This window comes from Mytilus galloprovincialis, chromosome 7, assembly GCF_965363235.1.
Source record: "Mytilus galloprovincialis chromosome 7, xbMytGall1.hap1.1, whole genome shotgun sequence".
NCBI classification, from domain to species: Eukaryota; Metazoa; Mollusca; class Bivalvia; order Mytilida; family Mytilidae; genus Mytilus; species Mytilus galloprovincialis.
Window position 1 is genome coordinate 87,170,894 of NC_134844.1, and position 22,040 is coordinate 87,192,933.

The 22,040-nt window shown below is 30.5% G+C and overlaps 1 protein-coding gene across 1 annotated transcript; it reads left to right on the forward strand.

Annotated features, from left to right (window-relative positions):
• Nucleotides 1-3,219: 3,219 nt before the first annotated feature.
• On the forward strand, nt 3,220-17,281 carry LOC143082026 (uncharacterized). Its single transcript, XM_076257610.1, has 8 exons — nt 3,220-3,372; nt 8,153-8,265; nt 8,625-8,948; nt 9,729-10,079; nt 10,878-10,973; nt 11,777-11,881; nt 14,298-14,345; nt 15,210-17,281. The coding sequence occupies exons 2-8, from the start codon at nt 8,211-8,213 to the stop codon at nt 16,316-16,318; spliced, it is 2,088 nt and encodes a 695-aa protein (XP_076113725.1). The 5' UTR covers nt 3,220-3,372; nt 8,153-8,210; the 3' UTR covers nt 16,319-17,281.
• The last annotated feature ends 4,759 nt before the right edge of the window (nt 17,282-22,040 follow it).

The following is a 22,040-nucleotide window of genomic DNA, read 5'->3' on the forward strand; positions in this document are numbered from 1 at the left end:
GATTCTTCAAAGAAGGACCTCCCTATGTTCTGTTTTTCATTTGATTAATCCTGACACCCCTATGTGTGTTATACGACAAGAAAAACTTAGAATATACATTTTCTGACATATACCGTCAAAAATATTAATAACTGCCAAGATAGTTGATGTGTTTCTCTCGTGTTTTTTTTTTTTTTTTTTTTTTTGTTACTCGTGTAAGCTCTTACTTAATCGATTTATGACTATTGAACAGCGGTAAACTATCGCTGCCTTTTTTGATGCAGAACATGGAGAACACAACTATCGAATACATACCAAGATATCGATACCTAGGACTTACAATATCTGAAACTCCTGAATACAACGAGTGCGTGAACGAACTCATCACAGCTAGTAGTAGAGCACTTGGTGCCTTATCATCAAAATAGTTTCTGGTGGATGGTTTTGATTACGAAACATACACAAAATTATTTACAAGTTCCAATCATGGACTATGCATCAGGCATGTCAGGTGTCTGGGGTAACAAACCTTACGATAATATTGAAAGACCCCAATACAGAGCAATCAGGACATTTATTGGAGTTTGGAAATGTAGTCCGATTCCGGCTATTTGTGGTGATATGGGTTGGACCCCTGCATATATCCGTCGCCAGTGTAACATGGTAAGACTTTGGCATAGAATAACAAGTATGCACGTAGGTCGAATTCCAAATCGTGGGATTCAACTTTATCAGAAAAATATTTTAAAAAAAATGGTACAACGAGCTAAAATCAGTGATGGAAAAATGTGAATTTTTGGAACTATTTAACAATAACTATGCAAATAGACTAGTGTCAAATTTATTGCCAACTACTCAGAACTTTTGCTCTGTCAAAAACATTACGATAAATGGAAACTGGATATTGTGAACATGCCAAAATTACGAACTTTTAGATGTCTTGAAACAAACTTTGAAACACAGCAGTACATTACCACTTATATGACACGACAACAGAGATCGACTTTAGCCAGAATGCGTTGTGGAACTTTTCCGTTGGAATTAGAACTTGGGCGTTATCGTGGTATCCCGTCAAACAGACGTTTTTGTAAAATTGTAATGATAATGTATCCGTTGAAGACGAAAAACATTTTTTAGTTAATGTCCTTTATATTTGTGTGAAAGAAACAATGCATTAGCTGACTTTCAGCATTTAACAACATAGACCTTTCCGTTCTTTCTGGTGACGAAATACTCATTCAATTGCTAACTACAGACTGTAAACTAGTGTCAAACTATATATTCAATATTTTAAAAATCAGAACTTAGTCACTTTCTCATTGTGATATTTAAATAATCTTGTTTTAAAATGTTCTTGAAGAATAAATTAACTATTTTTTAAATTAGCGCAAATTATAGATATTAATTGACAGTGCTTCGTAAGCCTGTGATGGCTGGCTGATTTACTTTGTATTAATGTATGTAAACTAAATGTTATATCAGATTGCACTATAAATAAAATTATATATATATATAATACACATAATAACGACTCCTGTGGTGTGTCACAATGAATAACTAACTTAGTTGAGATAAAATAGTATTGGAAACATAGTATTTGTATTTGTATTTGTATATGATAAAGCTTTGCATTTATCAGACTTGAGAAATGCACTATAATCGAAATAAAATCAAAACTTGGTTTTATCTTTACAGGTTAAATAAGATTGTATAACTATTTCAATTACCTATTGTGTGCTACAATGTAACACATAGTTTGATTACGAATGTCTTCCTTATTTTGTAAAATCAGTTGGCGTCAATTTCCTCGTCTACACACATATTTGTATTGTGTTTCGAAATATATTCTTTGTCCTTATTCAATCAAAATATATTGAAATTGGCAACAACGTAGTCATTTGTAACATTATATTACATTTAACAGATCATAGTGTATACATTATAGATATGTTTCAATTAGATTTTAAATTGTAACATGTATAAAAAAAAATATTTAACAATTGTACCGCATATTACCTATCTGTTTAGATGTCGAAACAAAAGAATCAGTACGTGCACTGCATATCGTTCTCCCTTATCTTACAGCGTATTGTATTCCAGCTTACATTCTACGTCTTACAATTAAGATGTAAAAATCTTTGATAATTATAAGATAGTTTTTAAAATTTTCAACAATTCTTAAATGGAAGAATCACTCAAAAATATTAATTATAAGTTTGAATCAATCCATAGTGACCAATCGATAACCTTTATGTAGATTAGAAGTTTCTTACTAACTTTCAGAATAAACAAAATTTTGATGTGGAATCATCAAATAACGTAAAAAGAAACATATTTACATAAAGTATTATAAAGAAATAATAGCTATGCCATAACCAATAAACACAATTTAATGACAAATGTCGTAGAAACCAACACAAGACTGTTTCATATCATTTACATTTATATCAGCGTCGTATGTAATATTCAGCCTATTTACTTTTTACTTCAATTTACTTATAATTCTTTTGAAGACGAAACTTATGCTAGTCGTACAAAATCATAAGCCTGGTATCATTACTATTTTGTTTGTACGATGTTTAATTCTTTTGAACCTATCGTGCTGACGTGGTAATTTACTGTAAAATAGTTTGGTTTAGATATAATGTCTAAACTAAGTATCAGTCTGTTTAAAACATGGCTTATCTTTTTCCTTGTTAAATAATCGACCTTCAAATGTGTCTTACATTATAAGAAGAAAAGTAAATGAACCAAAAGAGGTAAAATGACATTGCATGTTTCTTATCTTGACTTATAACGAAATTTATATCAGTCTCTGAAGGGTATTTAACGTACTCGTGTAATTCTTTACAAATACGTAGGTACAGTATTTAATGTTATAAAACTCTTTAGAATATCGAATTTATAATTCTTAAGTGTCAAATGATTTTTTTTTAAATTCGATACCCATATAATTTGGCCCATTTTGATTTGCATACAGGTATATGAAGTTGACAACGATTGACAGTTGTGTTTATTTTAAATGCAGGTACACTATAAAATCATTGAAATTAAGCATCTATTTTGGAAATTCACATGTTTGGCAGTGGCATGGAAATAGCGATGTTGTGTTATTAAAATTTTCTGTTACAAAATTTTATGAATTATTCAAAATTAGGGTATATATCTCCTACATGCCATGTTTGATTTCTTGTTCAACTTAAAACATACTTAGTTCTCCTTTTTGTTTTATAGCTCTTCATGTTTTAAATAATACTTGGACAAATGTTGGCTGTTTAAATATTTTGACGTCGAGTATCACTGAAGAGACATTGTCGAAATGCACATCTGGTGAAGAAAACAATGTAAAGATGGTAAATAAGAAAGAATAAACGGACAGTATCAAGTGTTTCAGTAAGTTTTGACTAGTGTCAGCACATCTCTTTGCATTTTGATATTTGTTGATAAATAAGTCCTACGTTTCTAAATGGCTCAAATTGCTCTAATTTGTAGCCCGATTTAACATTTAAAAGGGCAGATGTTCAGAGACCTTGGAGACTGAGCTGCATTTTATCTATAGTTCTTTGTTCTAACATGCATAACATATAGACATAACGATCAAAATTTAGGGTCCTAATGCTTGTGTTAAACTATATACACAATATACTTCAAACCAATAAAAATGGGCGTAAGTTTCAGACGTTGTCATGTTGGACCAAGTATATATATTTTTTTTCTAACAATTCTGGCGGTAAAGTTGTAGAGACGTAATAAGTTGGGAGCACAAGGTCTTGTATTCGAATGGCAAATGGTGCTTTTCTTTCTTATTTACTTTTTGAAGAATTGTTATACATGTCATCAAAAGTAAAAACACAAAAATACTGAACTCCGAGGAAAACTCAAAAAGGAAAATCCAAAATCAAAAGGCAAAATCAAAAGTCCAAACACATCAAACGAATGGATAACAACTGTCATATTCCTGACTTGGTACAGGCATTTTCTAATGTAGAAAATGGTGGATTGAACCTGGTTTTATAGCTAGCTAAACCTCTCACTTGTATGACAGTCGCATTAAATTTCATTACATTGTCAACGATGCATGAACAAAACAAACAACTCAAAGAGTAAAAATGTCAAAAATAGGGGTACAACAGTCAATATTGTGTTATCATCTTAATATCACTTTAAAAACAAAAAATGTGACGAAGAAGTACAAAAAGGCATACATCAAATTTAACATTCTTTTTTTGCAAATAACATATTTTTCATTATTGACATCTTTTAACTATATGTTCGTCTTCGGCGACACAATACGACAATTGCCAATTTAATTCTTTTAAATTTAGAAATATATCTCTTTCATACATAGCTCTGATTCTATATCAATATTTCATTGTATTTGGCCTAATCCTTTTGGGCAAAATTGAAATGATGAGCTTTTCATCATTTGAATTAAAAAAAAATCGACTCCATCATTACTGCAAAGACATTGATTGTTGAAATATTCATCATTATTCAGGTACTAACAGTTCTTTTAAAGCCAAAAATAATAAATAAAAAGTCATGCATGGAAGACTATAAAATAACAATTCGTACATATGCATCCAATGGATTTAGTGTGGGAACGTCATTCACAGTCAGAGTAAAACATGACCTTATGCAATACCATAAAACAGGTTTCGACAGAATGATGCACAATGAAAGTGCATGTGTAAATAATTATTATATTACTTATAATTTAATTTACTGATAACCCAATAAACCGTCATACCGATAAAACTTTATATTAAAAGATATAATTACCTTTTAGAATAATTTTATCTTATAAACTGATAAGTTTACAAGGATCGTATCTAATTTCCGGGATCGGTAAACAACAGCACCGTTAACATTGAAAACTTGAATGTGCTTTTCCCTTCAAAATACGTTTTCTACAGTCAATGACAAACGTGCACTTCATATCTTTTTTTTATCTATGAAAGGATTTAGTAAAGTAATTAACTATAACCAAATTCCTAACTTAATAATAGTTTTCCAATAATGCATATATTCCACCTATTCCGAATCAAGAAACTGGCAAAGCAAACGATTATTGATATATAAACATCAGTACATGTTGTCAAAGAAACACCAATGAAAAAAAAAACTTGAACATAAAAACAAGGAAAATTAAAAACTTATTCTTCAGAGCGAACAGTTGAAGGTCTTTCCAACAATACAGATGTATTTTGATATCCAAATTTGAAAAATGTCATATCTAGCATCAAATAGTAGCTTATTGTAAGCTGATTAAAAAAGTATATGATTATATACATTTTGATTTACTAATTCCGGTTTGAAAAATTTCACTTCCGGTACTATTTGATAGTTTACTTGTCATGGATTCAAAAAATGTATGGTTCAATATATTTTACAATAAACAAGTACAAAACAATTGCTACTTCCGGTTTACATAATGTCATTTCCGGTTGGCTTTTTCTTGGTTAATGCAAAATAAAAGTCCCATGGCCTTATCATGTATACATATGAGGTAAAAGCAAAGGATAAAATCTTGAACATTAACCTATGACCTTGAGTTGAATTTCTAGGTCATAAACCAAGGGCCTCGAAGGGTAAGCAATTGTATATGGTTTATTAGTCACTGCCTGCCTTATTTTTAATATAAGAGGAGTAAAAACTCCAATTTATTATTAGCTTACCCTTTCAACCGCATTTCACGTGTTACGACATGTCGAAACATACAATTTAGTAAAATTATGTTGTCGAAATGCATTTCCCTTAAATCAAATGCATAAGAGGAAATAACTCTCATATGGAGTGTTCATATCGCTTCGGTCAAAATAGGACAAATCATGCAAAGGATATAACGAGCAATTCTATAAAATAAATGTGTCGCTCTCTTTACGGTTAGATATAGTCACAAGGAAAATCGTTTTCATGGAGAAAACTCCCACAAAGAAAAGTATTTGGTTTGGAATGGGTGAAAAAAAACGCATAAACTGTATGATACTATTAAAGAATTATTTTAACGACATAAAACGAAACAAAAATGTTACGCGAGAACACAATTTGGAGGAAGAAAATGATCAGAACAAATACAATAGGTCTTTCAATTAAAATAATCCCCTGTGTCACTTTATCGCGCTTCCTAATCCAAGAAGCCATCTACTCACCTGCAATGTCATTGTTTCAGACATAATTGATGTGATCTACATTTCTAAATTGATAAATTGTGTGTTATAATAAATAACTGTACATAACTGAGTTCATTTTGACTTTATTTACACCGTGAATGTTTTTCAAGATTCACATGCATTTGCAACGAATAGAATCGTCGGATTACACTAGTTACAAGAATTTATACAAATCTGCTGCTTTTATCTTATTTTATTATAACCTAGTTAACAGATATATTGGTATAGGAAAATAACATACAGTTCACAGATAAATTTTCCGGCAGTTTTATCTTCGCTTTTCATCATGGTAGGAATTTTAAAAGCAAAAATAAAATTGTCGATACTTTTTAAGGAAATGGTATTTAAAAACTGACCCCCTCACTCCATGAACCTGTAACTATATGATACTACCCATGACAGCAAGGGAAATGACACCTTCAATCATGTTTAAAATATTGTCCACTTTATATTTTGTGCAAAGTTTAATATGATTAAAAGATTGTTTAACACGAACAACTATATATATAGGTGTAATACCACCATTGATTTTCCCCTATTAGTCTTTGTTAAATTTGCACTTTTCAAAAAATTGTGCAGAATTTATCTTTGTTTTAAATAAAGAAATACTTGGCATGAGTAAAGTTTTATCCTGTCCAGTTCTATAGAAAAAGTTTCACATAACATGTCATTGCATATAAGAAAATAACCATCATTGGAAGTTAACCAATCAAATTTCTCCCCTTATTCTATCTGTGTACAAGGTTTAGTCACCATGTAACCTCAAGATTAGAAAATTTTCTATAGAAATCACAAATAAAACATAATGGTGTTTTGAAATACCCAAGACATATGTTTATGACACAGAAATAGTTTTACTGCAATAAAATGTAGGATTAATTACCTACAACGGTCAATTCAAGGGAATATTTTTTTAGACCTACTTTCGTATGCAACCGGATGTGACGTACCATGATTTGGTGGTATTACACCTATATGCTTATATTAACAATACATATACAACTGTACAGTTACTAGTAAAAAATATTGAAAAAATCTGTTTAGTACTGATACGAATAGAGAATTCGAAAAAGCTCGAACTAAGTTTCAGTTCGAAAAACGCTAAAAAAAAAGGAGGGCGCAAACATGTATATATATTTGGGTAAAGAATAACAGATCGATTCTTTATTAAAAAATGAAATGAAACGACTTACTAGAGAATTAAACACATTTTTTCTAGAGGTAATGGGTGTGCAAACCGGGGCGATTAACTCACAAACTGAATACAATTGAACTTTTATGTCAAGTTTGTCAGTAAAAGACCCGGTTTACACAGCAATAACAAAAAAATGTGTTTAATCCTTATAATTCTTCAGCCAAACATACGCGATTAATAATTTACATTATTTGATTGATGGCTGCTATATTTACCATCAAAGCACATTTGCATGTCGTAACTAAGCAGTTGCCGCCATTTTGACCTTCTAAAAACCATACATGTCCGATAAATGCAACAGAATCTAAAATGAAAGAGCACCTACCTCAAAAATTTCATTTTAATTAAATAATATCCGAATTTGAAGCGTTCACGTAACGAAGTAATCTCTCCCTTGAACATTTTCATTCGTATGACGTCTTATTTTTCCATGACGTAAATTCGCCAAATTCGTCATGAAATTTCGGGGAATTTTATTTAAATTTTATTGTTATACATTTTCGAAGCTTTTGTGCATTTATTTTATCTTTTTTGGGGTTAAATATGCATTAAAAAAGAAACAATTGTTATATAATTGTTTTATATTCTCAATTTGCTGAAAATACCAGTATTCGTGCAAGAATGTGTATCGCGTATGAATAGATTACGAAAATAGTTTCGGAAACCTGGTTTATCGAAGTGTAAACCAAAAGAAAAATTCCAATTGACCAATCCAATTCAAGTATTTATAGATATGCCAATGATATAAGAATTATTTAATTATACTTTATGTTACTTAGTCATTTAATTCTTTTTTTTTTAACAGTTGGGGAAACAGTATCACAGTCGAAATAATTTATCATCTGTTGTACCTGTATTTTGAGATGAAGTCTAATACGTTGTTAGTTCGTCTTGTAGTATTCTGGTCTCTATTTATAGGTTAGTATGGTTGTTACTTATCTACACATTTTACCTTTCTTTCCCTTTTTAATCCAGCATACACATTTACATCGGATTTCCATATTTGCACATTCCTCTTCTCCATCAATTAAGAATATAAGATTAACATCAAAATTGTTCTAGATTTTGGAATTTTTAAACAGGCGAAACTAAGGGTTAAAACAAACTTCATTGTCTTATGTTGATGACATTTTAAACATGTTGATTAGATTTATTTTTTAGGAACAACTATACCAAAAAAAATAATCAAACTCTTTGAAAGATATTTTTACAGAGTAGTTATTTAAGTAAAAAGATATTTTATTTTGCCTCAGTATTAAATGCCATGTATGTTCCAGATATACCAGTTTTCCTAACGACGATACCAATATGCATGACATGGAATACAACAGTCAAATATCTATCCGTTGAATGCATGGTTTATAAAGCAACATCAGTGTCTGAAATATTTGTTATAGACCCGTATGGTAGACACAGAGTGCAATGTTTAATAAGGAAATTTCATGGTTGTGATACAAGCCTTAAAAATGATGTGATATATGTAGACATTTCCAATAATATAACTACATTGACGATAAAAACACACAAAAAAGATACTGAAGGACTATGGAAATGTCAACACGGACAAGAGGAAAAAACAACACATATCTCTTACACAGAAGGTTATTAGCTCATATACTAAGATAACATATGCAAGATTGAATACTTATGCATAGACAACTTAAACTTTAAGATGATGCTTTCGCTAGAGGAAAAACATAACTGCAACAAACGACCTTGTAATTTATTCTGAGCTTATGATATAGTATTCCAGGGGGCTAATTTGAAAAGGCTTCACATTGTTTTATTAAGAAATTTCAGATGCTTAGAACCACAATATGTTCAAAATGTCCTAGTAATCTTGATATCTTAAATGATAAGGTTTCATTGACTGTATAACATACGTTTAAATAAAAAGCACTATAGTGTATTAATTGTAAGATAAAATCCCTGCTAATAAGAAACAGCTGATTTTTTGTATTCTTTATGTTTGCCAATGCAACCTGTCAGTAAAAATATAGGTACCATATCCATTTTTTTCTATAGTGATTAATATTAACTATGCATGCGACAGTAATACAAGTGAGAGGGTTTGATAGCTATACATTCAGGTTTTATCAATCTTTGTTCTTCATAAGGAAATTTCTGTCAGAAAAATGACAGGTGTTTTACATTTATTTGATGTGGTTCATCTTCTGATTTTGCCATGTTGTACCCGACTTAACGTTTTGAATTTTTCATGGAGTTCAGTATCTTTGTGATTTTACTTTTCATTTATGAATAATGGACCTGATTTTGATATATAATGCTTTAGATGGTTTGATAATAGCATATACGTTCACAGATTCGAAGGAAAATGAGCAGATCTGATTTTTATCGATTATCTTTTTTGTATCATTTAGGTAGTATGTCTACGATTGATGTTGAATTATCTGGTGAAATCGACAAAACAAAGGACGAACATGTGTTCAAACTAAAATGCTTCTCCTGTTGGAAACCTCATGTAGAAGGTGTTGAATTTTATGTTAATGATGTCTTAGAAGATAGTATTCGATACCAAAATGGTCTATGCTATCATAAGAAAAACTTGTGTAATCCAGAAAAATGCGCATGTTCATCAGGAGGAAAGTATTTTACTTGGACTTTTGATAGTGATTTACCATATATTCAATTCACCTGTGCTATGCGATTTGAAGACGAAACAGAATTGACGTTTACTACACATCAAGCAAGCTTGATTTACAACGGAACAGGTAAAATATATTAACAGAAAGTGAGTAAGAGAGATAAAATTATGATGATTTTTTAAATACAACGATCTCGTTAAATTGATTACTAGTATACTTTATAGTGCTTTTTTCCTTGCTTTTCCTTGCATCTTAAAATATCAATATAAAAAAATAAAGGAAAAATCTATGGCTGGAAATACGAAAAAAATGTCAATATTAAGTATACCAATTCAAATTAGACAATAACATAATTTGTTTATGGGAGTTGTAATGCATCTAAGCATGTCAAACCTTACATTATGAATTGTAACTTTAATCAATACACATTTCAATTCAAAAAATTAAAACCTCAAATTTATTGTAATAGTTAGTATCACGATATCATTTTGATAACCTTCCAACATAGTATTGTTCAACAATGTGTTGAACCATTCTGTATTTAAAACTATTTCAACAAACGCTTCAAGTTTTTTAGTTTATGTAGTTAAACTGTCATATATTCTAAATAATGGTTCTCTCATTTAAGGTAATCTTTATGAACGTTTTCGTTGTTGCAATAAAATAGGAGAAACCAAGTGTTCATTTCTATTTATAAGTCAGATCATCTAATATCGAAGTCAAGCTTTATAATATTTTGAGTATATGCGATATAGATACTGCCAAAGTTGAATCATATCAAGGAATTTGTTCGGAAACATCTTTCTTGTCTGAAATAGGACACAAAACATAGTACAGTGAAAAGAGAGAAAGTCAAATGTGTCACTCTGAATATTTGTCTGAATATATCTTTTTTGTCATTGCGTAAATCTTAATTTTTTTCAGTTTTCATGCAGACACAAAAGAAAAATAAATCAGATAATCACTTAGACAAAAATACAGATGATATAAATATGGATAAAGATAGGGAAAATAATTCAGGTATGGTAAAAGTTTGACAAATAATGATAATGGGTTAAACAAAACAGATATCCAGTAAAAATAAACGTCCTTGTAATATAAGTAAGCATATGTTGTTCGTCTATAGATAAGTAGTGATACATTATTGAGAAGTTAACTTATACTTTTCCTTTGACCTTGACATCTTTTTTGTTTTGGAATAGTAGTTTGCATAAAGTAGCTTACATATAACATGTAAATTAAATAATGCATAGACACCCATTAAAAGTTGTAGAAGTGAACTGATGTAATGATCCAATGTATGCAAAACAAAAGGGGCATTACGATCCCTCAGAAGCATTTTGTTGAATAATTATCGAAATCGAATATATCATCATATTTATAGATAAATACTGTTTTGGAGATAAAAACAGAAAAATTTAAAAATAAAATAGAATTTGTTTGGTTATAATCGAAATAATGAACCATGTTGTAAGAAATTATCTTTTAAAAGCACCACATGTTATACGATAAAATGTAGATACGAATTAGTATCAATAATCGATTTACTTAGGCTAACGATAAATACAAAAACAGTCTGAACTATTTTCCTTGTTTTAAATATACTGAGCGGGAAATATCGGCAAAACATTTTTTGTGTCATTTAAACAGCATGATGAAATGGAGTCTTTTATTTATAATGTGAATACAGAAAAAAAATATTTAATTGGATTTTCTAACATTATATACACGGTAAACGTATATTGCTTATGATACTTTAGTTGTATAGTTGCATGATAAGAAAAGTATCAAGATGACAATATAAGTAATTTAATGTGTTTCAGAATACATAGGATATTCGGTACTTGGGACAGTTGGTCTGATAATATCGATTACACTTATAGTATGTTTTTGGAAGATGAATAACAGGAAAAAGAAACAACTTGAAGGTACTTTAATTTATGTTATAGAATATGAGTACCCTATACGATACACCTTGATGTTGATATTTCTAAAAAAAAAACACACTTATATCTCGCATAGAATGTTATGGTTACATCGGTAAATAACAATTTCTAGCAATAAGCAACTAATTATGTTAAGAATAAGTAGAAACGCCAAGTTGAACAATCAAATGTAGTGCCTGGAAACGTTAACATTACATCAAACGGAAAATGAATCTGAGAGACTTTTCAGTATAACATAGATAAACTTACGAACTTTATTATACTCCGTGAAATCAAGGGATTTTGTAAGCGTCTCAATGAAAAAAATTTGAACTGCTCATTAACTAACACTGAATTTCAAACGTTAACAATTACAATGAATTGGTTAGTTTTATCATAAAGTATAGATATATTTTGTTTTATAAAATGACAAATATAAGTGTGATTTATGTGATGTGATGTGAATTGCTAATATTGGTTTGTGAAGAAAATTTGTAAACCCCCGTTTGCATTTTGTATCCGTTTTTGATGAAATAATATATGTCAAGTCCCGTCAATAATTATATGTTCCTGCATTGATTAACAAAGTGCTTCCCATGACCAAAAATGATTTAAGTTATATGAAATGAGTTTCTTCTAATCTAAATATTAAGTCAATTATTGAATCAGTTCATGCATGTGTACTTATCAAAGTCATCTGTGCAAACGTGTATGTGTATTTTTTTTAAATTTATAATAAAAATCATTCATGTACTAAAACATTAGGAAACATAACATAAAGACATAACTTAATTGATCAACGTTCGGTAGATTTAACTTTGTTTGCCATAATTGACGACAATTCATTCAAGTTTTGTAATGAGAATATACTGCCTACATTTGAAATGCATAATTGCATGTACCGTAGCTTTCAGAAAAAAAAACATTTTTTATTTTACATACCAGTTTAACAAAGTTTTACAAAATTACAATAGATACCTGTCAAATGTTAAAAACTGTATTTCACCGAATATAGTTACGGTAACCCGTGTTTTATCTTAAATCATTATGATCTTTTATTTAAGAGCTAACTACAGTATGTCAATCTACAACAAAATCAGAAAAAAAACATAATTACAATTTAAAGCTTAATTGACTAGCCGTAATTAGGATTTAGAACCTGATTTCAGGCGGGCGTATACTTTAACTTGAAAACTCTTTTAGTATGCTGTAGATAGATAGGTTCTTTATTCTCTTAAAACTAAATACAATTTTACAGAGAAACATACAATATAATTAAAATACTATAGTTGCTGTTAATCAATGTTAATGAAGCTAAAACCGTTTCACGTTTCTGCTTTGATATCTCTCAAATAAACAATATAAACAGTTTCTCGTTTCTCATTTTTATATATACTAGTAGACTAGATTGTTGGTTTGTACGTTTGAATGGTTTTACACTAGAAAAGTTGGGGCCCTTTATAGCTTGTTTTTCGGTGTTAGAAAATGCTCCGTGTTGAAGGCAGTACATTTACCTATAATGGTTTATTTTCATAAATTTTTACTTGGATGGAGAGTTGTCTCATTGACACTCACACCACATCTTTTTATATCTAGTAAGACTTCCACAAACTGCCCGATTATTTGTACAAAGTTAAACCTTTGTTCAAAATTGTCTTCTTATGATTAAAACGCACATTCAAAGTTTAAAAAATATCGTTAGCATGATGACAAAAGTTAGTTATCAATGGTACAATGCTAATAATTTCATACACCAGACATTAGAATCATTGGTGGCGCTCGGATCAAAAGTTAGAAAGACAAACAAGTATAAAGTTGAAGAGCTTTGAGGACCGAAAATTCTGACATCATACAACAGAGATGGCAACGACTACTACATTTACAACGTAACTAAAAGGAAGGATATTAACTGTTCTCCAGCAGATGTGTGTATCTCATGTACACAAATGGCACGATCATTAATGTGTATTCATTTGCTTTCGTAGGTAACAATATTTGTGAATCGATGAAAATATGCCTTTTGTGAATATTTATTTTCGTCAACTAAAGCACATCCCAGGAATTTAGTATTTTAACGTATTGGACTGGCATGGCTTGTGCAATGTTGAAAATAAAAGTATCGATAGACAGTAGGATAGTAAGAGTTTACATTCTAATAAATAAGTTTGTTGTAATACATAGATTGAGTAATCTCTATATGCAAAATGAACGTGGATGTGAATTTATACATCCAAGTAAAAGAAACGTGCATGATGTATACCAGGATTAAAGTTGTGAACTGTAGCCCTCTTTCAATGCAAGTTTTACGTTTAGAGGTTACAGCTTATATGTCTAAAAAATTACGCCATACCTTGCTGATTAATTATCAAAATATAGATTGGTACCTCTCAATATACTGACCCTCTTTTTTTAATTAAAGCATTTGATCAAGACGAGAAGAGTCAAGGTGAACTAATTCCATTACAAGGTTTGTATATGTTACAATATTTCTGAAAAACAAAAATACAATACAAGAAAAAAATGTAACATAGTTTAATTTTACCCTTTTGATTCAAAAACTAGATACTTAACGTTTGTCAATGTTCTATAATCGGTATACAGTGTATTCCTTAATAGTACGTGCCGTCCTAAGTTAAAAAAAAAAAGAAATAATAATTTTTTTGTCATCAAAATAATATGTTCATTGAAGTTTAATGTTTACTATTATTTCCGTAAAAATAAGATATTACAATTTCAAAACTTTTACGCTTTCGAAAATGACAGCACAATTTTTTAAAAACTCCTCTCTGGTAAAATAGATTTGACATTTTTTTACGGATAATGTAAGGTATTGGATACATTGTCTCACAAAAACATGTAGTTAACATGAATTTTAAAAACAACAACAAACGCCATGCAATGCTTAATTAACTCACAGGTATCGTTTAATCTTCGGTTTTCGATTGAGAACATATTTTCTACATCAATAAATCAAAAAAAGGTAGGAATAATTGCCATATGCAGTTATCATTACCGCGATTAAGAGTTATTAAAAATAACTGATAAAACAAACCTTAATTATTTTCAATTCCAAAGATATCACACTAATTACTGATACATTTCTGATTCTGATATTAATTTTGAACCCAGAGGAACCTATTTTCAATTATGTCAATTCTTACATGCTATCTGATGTTACTTGTTTTTAAAGAAAATCAATCAGTTGATATAAGTCGTATGGTCCAGGAATGTTACCTTGCAAATAAGTCTTACTCATCTGCTCATGTTTTTTCCTTCATCTTGTAACTTAAGATTTCTAACATTATTACATGTTTTTTTTTTTTAATTTCAGATAAAGAATGCAATGGAACCACAAAAAAAGAAAGAGCTGTGATGTGCTTTAGGAAAATAGTTAACATTCTTATGACAGAAAAAAGTATTGATGATTTGAAAATTTATACAAACGCTTGTAATCACCTTACAGAATTCGGATTAGAAATGTTAAAGGGCTGGGGAGTTGAGGTAGAGAAGGATCGCGTAAGCTTTCATATGAATAAATTACAAAGTCTTGGTCGTAAACATCATATTGTTTTACATGATTTTACTGCGAGTCTTTTCCGAGATAGATCCTTCCAGTTTCTGAGGTTGTACGATATTATGCAATTCGAATTACGTAGTTTAAGACTTAATGAAAACATGTACGACGAGTTAAACAAAATTTTCAAATTGATTATTGACATGAAAGGGGAAAAGTGGTGGTACCACTATAGACGAAATGGATTAAATTGTAAAGGCTCAAGCGAAGGAGCTTTTAATTTAGTGAAACAAGTTTTTCTGACTAAGAAACGTTCCGCAATATTTAAACAGTTCGATACCATAGAATCACGACTTAACACTTTTCATGATTATCCGATCGAAAACGCATCATACAGGGAAAAATTAGCACTTGCTGGATTTTTTTACTTTCATGTTTCTGATTATGTTCAGTGTTTTTACTGTGGAGGTTGTTTGCGTGCATGGAAGTCCATGAGTGATCCAATGGATAGACATAAAGAAACCTTTAAGACATGCCATTTTGCTTGTACTACTAAATGGAAGAAAAGTTCGATTACAGATGCTGAACCGGCAACATATGAGAGCATGCATACAGAAACAGATCGACTGGATTCTTTTAAAACTTTTCCAGACACTCTTTCGAGTGAAGATTTGAAACAGTTAGCCCACGCTGGTTTTTATTATTGTGGAATAGCAGAGGATATCGTCTGCTCAGCATGTAATATTGGATTTGCAAGTGTTGAAAGCAGTGAATGTATTTTACGACTTCACAAAACATATTCTGGACAATGCCCAAACATCAATAAGTTCAAAACCCATGCTATGAGAAGTGGTTATTTCGACGAAGAAAGCATTTCTAACTTTGTTCCGTACTTGGAGCTAGAGTATAGAAAGCACAACTTTTAGAATAAGACAACCAAGTTTTATTGTTCCATTCTTGTGTTTTTGTTCTTCATTTAAATCGTTTAATATTGTGCATGCAGCTTACTAATAGACTGTTTTATTTTACATTGTAGTATATGATTACAAGGCAGTTTTTTTTATTTTCATGAATATCCAAAAATTCAAAGTTATTGATCATTTGTTTATTTCAGTATGTTTGGTTTTTTTTTTTTTATTTTGTTATATTAAATTGCTTTGGTGTAAATTGTTTTGATGGAGGTATATTCAGAAAAGATCATCGGACGCTTAGAATTTATAAAGAGTCATTTTCATTTTATACTACTGAAATATTTCTCGATGTTTTGGAAATCGCATATATTCATAGAATGCATTTAAGTGCGAAGACTTTAGAATTGTATGTGAAATCGCACAAAAAAATAACCTTGTTCTTGTTGGTTTTTGTAGTTTGAATTAGTGTTTTTTGTCATTTATTGATAGCTTATGGTTTACTTCAAAACTATTGGTTTGCTCATTATTAAAGATCATTGCGTAGGAAAATATTTACTTACATTACGTCATTTGATTCAATGTGGATATTTGTAATTTTGTGTCATAAGTTGATACATCACCTCCCTTCTTTTTCATTGAAAAATTATATAAAAACTTCATCAGTCTAATCCAGGGAAGAAAACAGCAGAATAATAAATAGCGTTTATGGCCACAGATGTCCAATCTGTCAGTACATGGTACACAGCATCTAAACGCACTAATTTAAGGTATTAGAAATGAGTAAGAATATTAAGGTTTATTGTCATTATTCATATCTGCTTTATTTATCACGATTGTATAAATTGTAGGTTAGAAAGACGTTTGATTATAGTCTTTCAATCTGTCCAGAATTTTGTTTTGATCAAATAATCTTAATTTTATTAAATTTCATATAAAAAGGTTGTTGGATGATATATTTGTAATGATTACACCATCTGTTTACCTGTAGATAATCGTGTGTTAGTGTTAGTTATGTACTCTTCTGTTAATTTCCAAATAACTGTAAAAACATCAGATGTTTATTTAAATAAAGCATTGAATACTTTGTGAAATAAATCACACATGATAGTTGAAATGTAAAATAAAAACAAAAACGAACTCCAAGGAAATTCAAATCGGAAAGACCCTTATCAAATGGCGATATGGAAAGCACAGAGGAATTGAAAACATCTGTCATATTCCTGACTTGGTATACACATTTCCTTAGATAGATACTTGTGGATTTAACCTTGTCTTAAAATGTACACTTATCTAAACCTTTATCTGGAATGACAGTCGCATAGATTTACATTATATTGACAAAATACCTTATAGGTAAACATGACAAAAATAAGGGTACAGCAGTCGAAATTGTGTTATAATTTTAATCAATATTAAAACAAATAAATATGTCAGCAACACAAAAACAAAAACAACAACAAAAAAATGGTAAAAAGACAAAACAAAAAAGAAAAATGAAGAACAGGAATACACAAAATGACCCGACCATATCCCACCACACATTGAATGGATGAATCAATACTGAGTCACGCTTTTAAGGTTTTAGCACAAATGGAATAAAAAGTAAACGTTGATAATTAAAAAAGACAAATAAAAAAAAACATGATAAAGATGGTAAACAACGTCAGTACCTAGAATATATCGTGAAGAAAATCACGTATTACATGTATTATCTTCACGTTGATACGGAATATTTACCAACAAGGACTTGGTATCTTCCAATGATTTTTTAGAAAAAGTAAGCGATATTCTTTGCCATAACATTGGTTCGTTAACTTTCTGTGTAGACATAGATTATGGTACTAAGATTACCGCTTTTGTAAAATTCGAGGTACAAGTTTAGAGATAATGCTTTGAAGCCAAGTCTGTTGGTTCTTTGATTTCTAGTTCTGGAGGATATATTGATTGAACCAATCAAACAAATTTTGATTGAAAATTTAAAGAACATAATCAATATACCTGATATATTTGAATATGAAATTAAATGATTTGGCTCATTATGTCTTCTTTATTTTGACAAGTTTTGGACTCAAATGAAAATAAGTGAGGTCACCATGGAGAGGCGAACAGTTCGTTTCCATGAGAATGCCGTCAATTTGCTGAAAAAGTCTACCTCCAAATTCAATATTTACGTTATTCATAAGCACCACCTATAGTTTGTCACTTGTTCTTCTTTGTAGTATGATTTAGTTTTGTGATCACTAAAAACAAAATATGCCGTATGTTATGCAAAAGTAATAAATGTGCAGCATTTTTATATTGAAAAGCCTTTAATATCGTTTATTTTGAACGACTTTTCACATGGGGAATGGTGTTATACAGGGATGAGATTTTAATGGCATGAGTTTTATAGAAAAGAGGGGCGAAAGATACCAGAGGGACAGTCAAACTCATAAATCGAAAGTAAACTGACAATGCCATGGCTAAAAATGAAAAGAACAAACAGACAAACAATAGTACACATGACACAACATAGAAAACTAAAGAATAAACAACACGAACCCAACCAAAATCTAGGGGCGATCCCAGGTGTTACGTAAGCAGATCCTGATCCACTTGTGGCACCACCCGTCGTGTTGCTTATGAAATAACTAATCCGGTGAAACGTTTATGCCATAACGGTCAACCAACTCGTGATGGCGTCCGTAAAATTTAGGAAGAGATGATTTCAACTTCACCATTTGGAACTCTTGATTTCTTGAGCAACAACCATCACAAGGAAGGAAATCTCGGGGTTTAGAATTATTCAGAAGTTTTTTAAAAGTTATTAAGAATCCACACCTGGTTAATACCCCCACGCAAGTAAACAATTTCACAGTATTTCTAGAGTTCCGCTTTCACTGCTGACAGAATTTGTGTCAATCGAATTAAAAGTTCCTCTGTAGATCATTCAGATGAGCCGTCAATACACCGTTGTTTGCAAGAACTTTCTCGAAGTTTATGTATTCCATACAAACTAGGCAATTTAAGTCCCCAGATTTGATGTTCCATGTAATGTTCACTCAAACCATGAAGGACTTACATGACTTATGATTCGCTGAATTCTCATCCTTGTTAATTTTTTTTTTTGTCTTTGGGGTTTCCTGAGGGCTTATTTTATCCTAGTTATTCTACTCGACACTGAATAATAGTATGATTTACATTTACAGACAATACTTTGTGATCAGTTTGTACAACAGTGGTTTACTGATATTGGAAACTCGTCTCGAGGATAATTTTACTCGATATTTAGAAAAAAAAGATTTTACTTTAGAAACATACCATCTAAAACTTCCTGAATATTAAAGGCTTTAGATCACACACTTCAGGTGTTCAGATCTGCGTCTGTCTATTAACACAGGCAGATGGCAAAACATACCAAGACATGATAAAATATGTACTTTCTATAGGCGTAAAATTGATGATGAATTTCATTTTTGATTTAAATGTACAAACCAAAAAAAAAATGTTGTATTCAGGGAAAAGTTTCTACTAAGCTATTACACAGTTTATATAAAAAAAAATGAAGGTCTTCTTTTAATATGTGATGTACAACTGTATATAAACGACTTTCTGTATTTATCAAAAACATTGCCAATATGTTTTGAAAATGTTGAAACACATGTGTGCATATTATCGTTATATCTATTTGCTACATCTATAAGTGTCGAGAGGGGCTTACCAAGCGAAACAGCGAAAATACAGACAGTAAGTCACAACACATGAAACAGAATGATAAAGACTGAGTAATGCAAACCAATACAAAAACGTTAGCGTTTAAATATGTCATGCTGTAGATAAAAGGACCAATGTTGTTCTTGAATTTAAATTCAATGGTCGAGTTTTTATTGTTGATAAATGCTGATGGTTTATTGAGCTGGGTGCGATTGAGTTCAAAAGAGTATATTTGATGCATTGTAGACATCGAAAACTCTTAATGCCTTACCATATACTGATTGATTTGTGGATTAATTGAATGATGCTAGCCGTCAGTTTTTATTAATCATTATAATACCATGGTAATATTTTTTTCGTGTTTTTTGGTTTTGTTAGCTTTCTCTTTTGGGATGTGGAGTTGGCTTAAAAGTTGCAATGGAGCGGTAATCGGCTTCTCTGATATGTTGGTTCTGTATATATGTACTAGAAAAAAACAAGTTATAAAAAGTACGAAGTATGTTTAGTATCCAAAATTTTTAAAACTTTACATAACTCCTACAGTTTCCCATTAAGACCCGTAAGACTTTAAATAAAAATTAATACATATGTTGGAGTCACTATCCTGCTATAATGGAATTGTTTGGCTTGAGACTTGAGTTTAAACCCGCCATATTCAGTATGTGCCTGTCACAAGTAAGGAGCATGTAATTCGGTGGTTGTCATTTCTTGCTGTATATCATATATATATAGGAAGATGTGGTTCAAGTGCAAATAAGACAACTCTCCATCCAATTCACAATTTATAAAAGTCAAACATTATAGATCCTAAATCTGTTTTCCATTCGTTATTTTGTACATAAATCCGACCGGTTGAAAAAAAATTTTAAAGGGTAATTACTCCTTAAGGGGTCAATTGACAATTTTGGTTACAGAAACTTATTTGTAGATCTTACTTCGCTCAATATGTTTGCTGTTTGTAGTTTACTTTTTCGTTAATAATATACAAGATTATAACCAACAACTGCAACGTTTCTAAAAAATACCAATTTGGTGGCAGAAATTCCAACAATGGGTTGTTAGATTCATTTGAAAAATTTCATGGCTGATAGAACTTGGCCTAATGAACAGTTTTATTTAAAATTATATTTGCTCTCAATTTTTTTTAATTAGTGTTTGAGATACAAGCCAAAAACTGCATTTAAATCTTTGTTCTATTTTTAGCCATGGCAGCCATGTTTTTAAAAGAAACATAAACTATAACACAAACTTTCTTGTAGATACCCTAAGGGTCATTCAGCTTAAGGTTGGTTGGAATTAGTTCAGTAGTTTCAGAGGAGAAGATTTAGAAAACATGATAAACAAATTGTGTAAAATTGTCCTAAAAGGACAATAACTCCTTAAGAGGTCAATTGACAATTTTGGTCATATTAGCTTATTTGTAGATCTTTCTTTGCTGAACATTTTTGCTGTTTACAATTAATTTTAATCATTGATAATACTCAAGATAATAACCAAAATCTGCAAATTTCCTTAACGTTACTAGTTTAGTGGCAGTAACTAAACAGTGGATTATTAGATTCATCTCACGGGCTGATAGAACTTCCCCTTATGAACACTTTAACCCCATGTCAGATTAACTCTAAATGCTTTAGTGTTTTAGATACAAGCCAAAAACTGCATTTTACCCCTTTGTTCTATTTCTAGTCATGGCGGCCATATTTTTGGACGAAACAAAAAATAAACCAAACTTAATTCTAGATACCATATGGATCATTCAGCTCAAGTTTGATTTGAAATCATTCAGTGGTTTTAGAGGAGATTTTTTAAATAGTTTACACCAGACAAACAACAACAGACGACAATGGACACCAAGAAATTATATTATATATATATTAATTATTGTTTTTATTTAAGTAGTTAAAATTATAACATCGGAAAAATATATATGGCACTGTTAGTAATTGTACATCCTTGATATTTATAACAATGAGCTTTACATGTAAAAATACAGTGCTGACCGATTGTACCTCAACCATGTCAACAGCCAACTTTGCATTCAAAA

What these genes read in the sequence shown, in the direction of transcription:
- LOC143082026 (XM_076257610.1), top strand. Translation starts at nt 8,211, where the DNA reads ATGAAGTCTAATACGTTGTTAGTTCGTCTTGTAGTATTCTGGTCTCTA. An exon ending in ACATATCTCTTACACAGAAG is followed by an intron (nt 8,949 to 9,728) that starts GTTATTAGCTCA and finishes TGTATCATTTAG; the next exon opens with GTAGTATGTCTACGATTGAT. An exon ending in GAAAAAGAAACAACTTGAAG is followed by an intron (nt 11,882 to 14,297) that starts GTACTTTAATTT and finishes TTTTAATTAAAG; the next exon opens with CATTTGATCAAGACGAGAAG.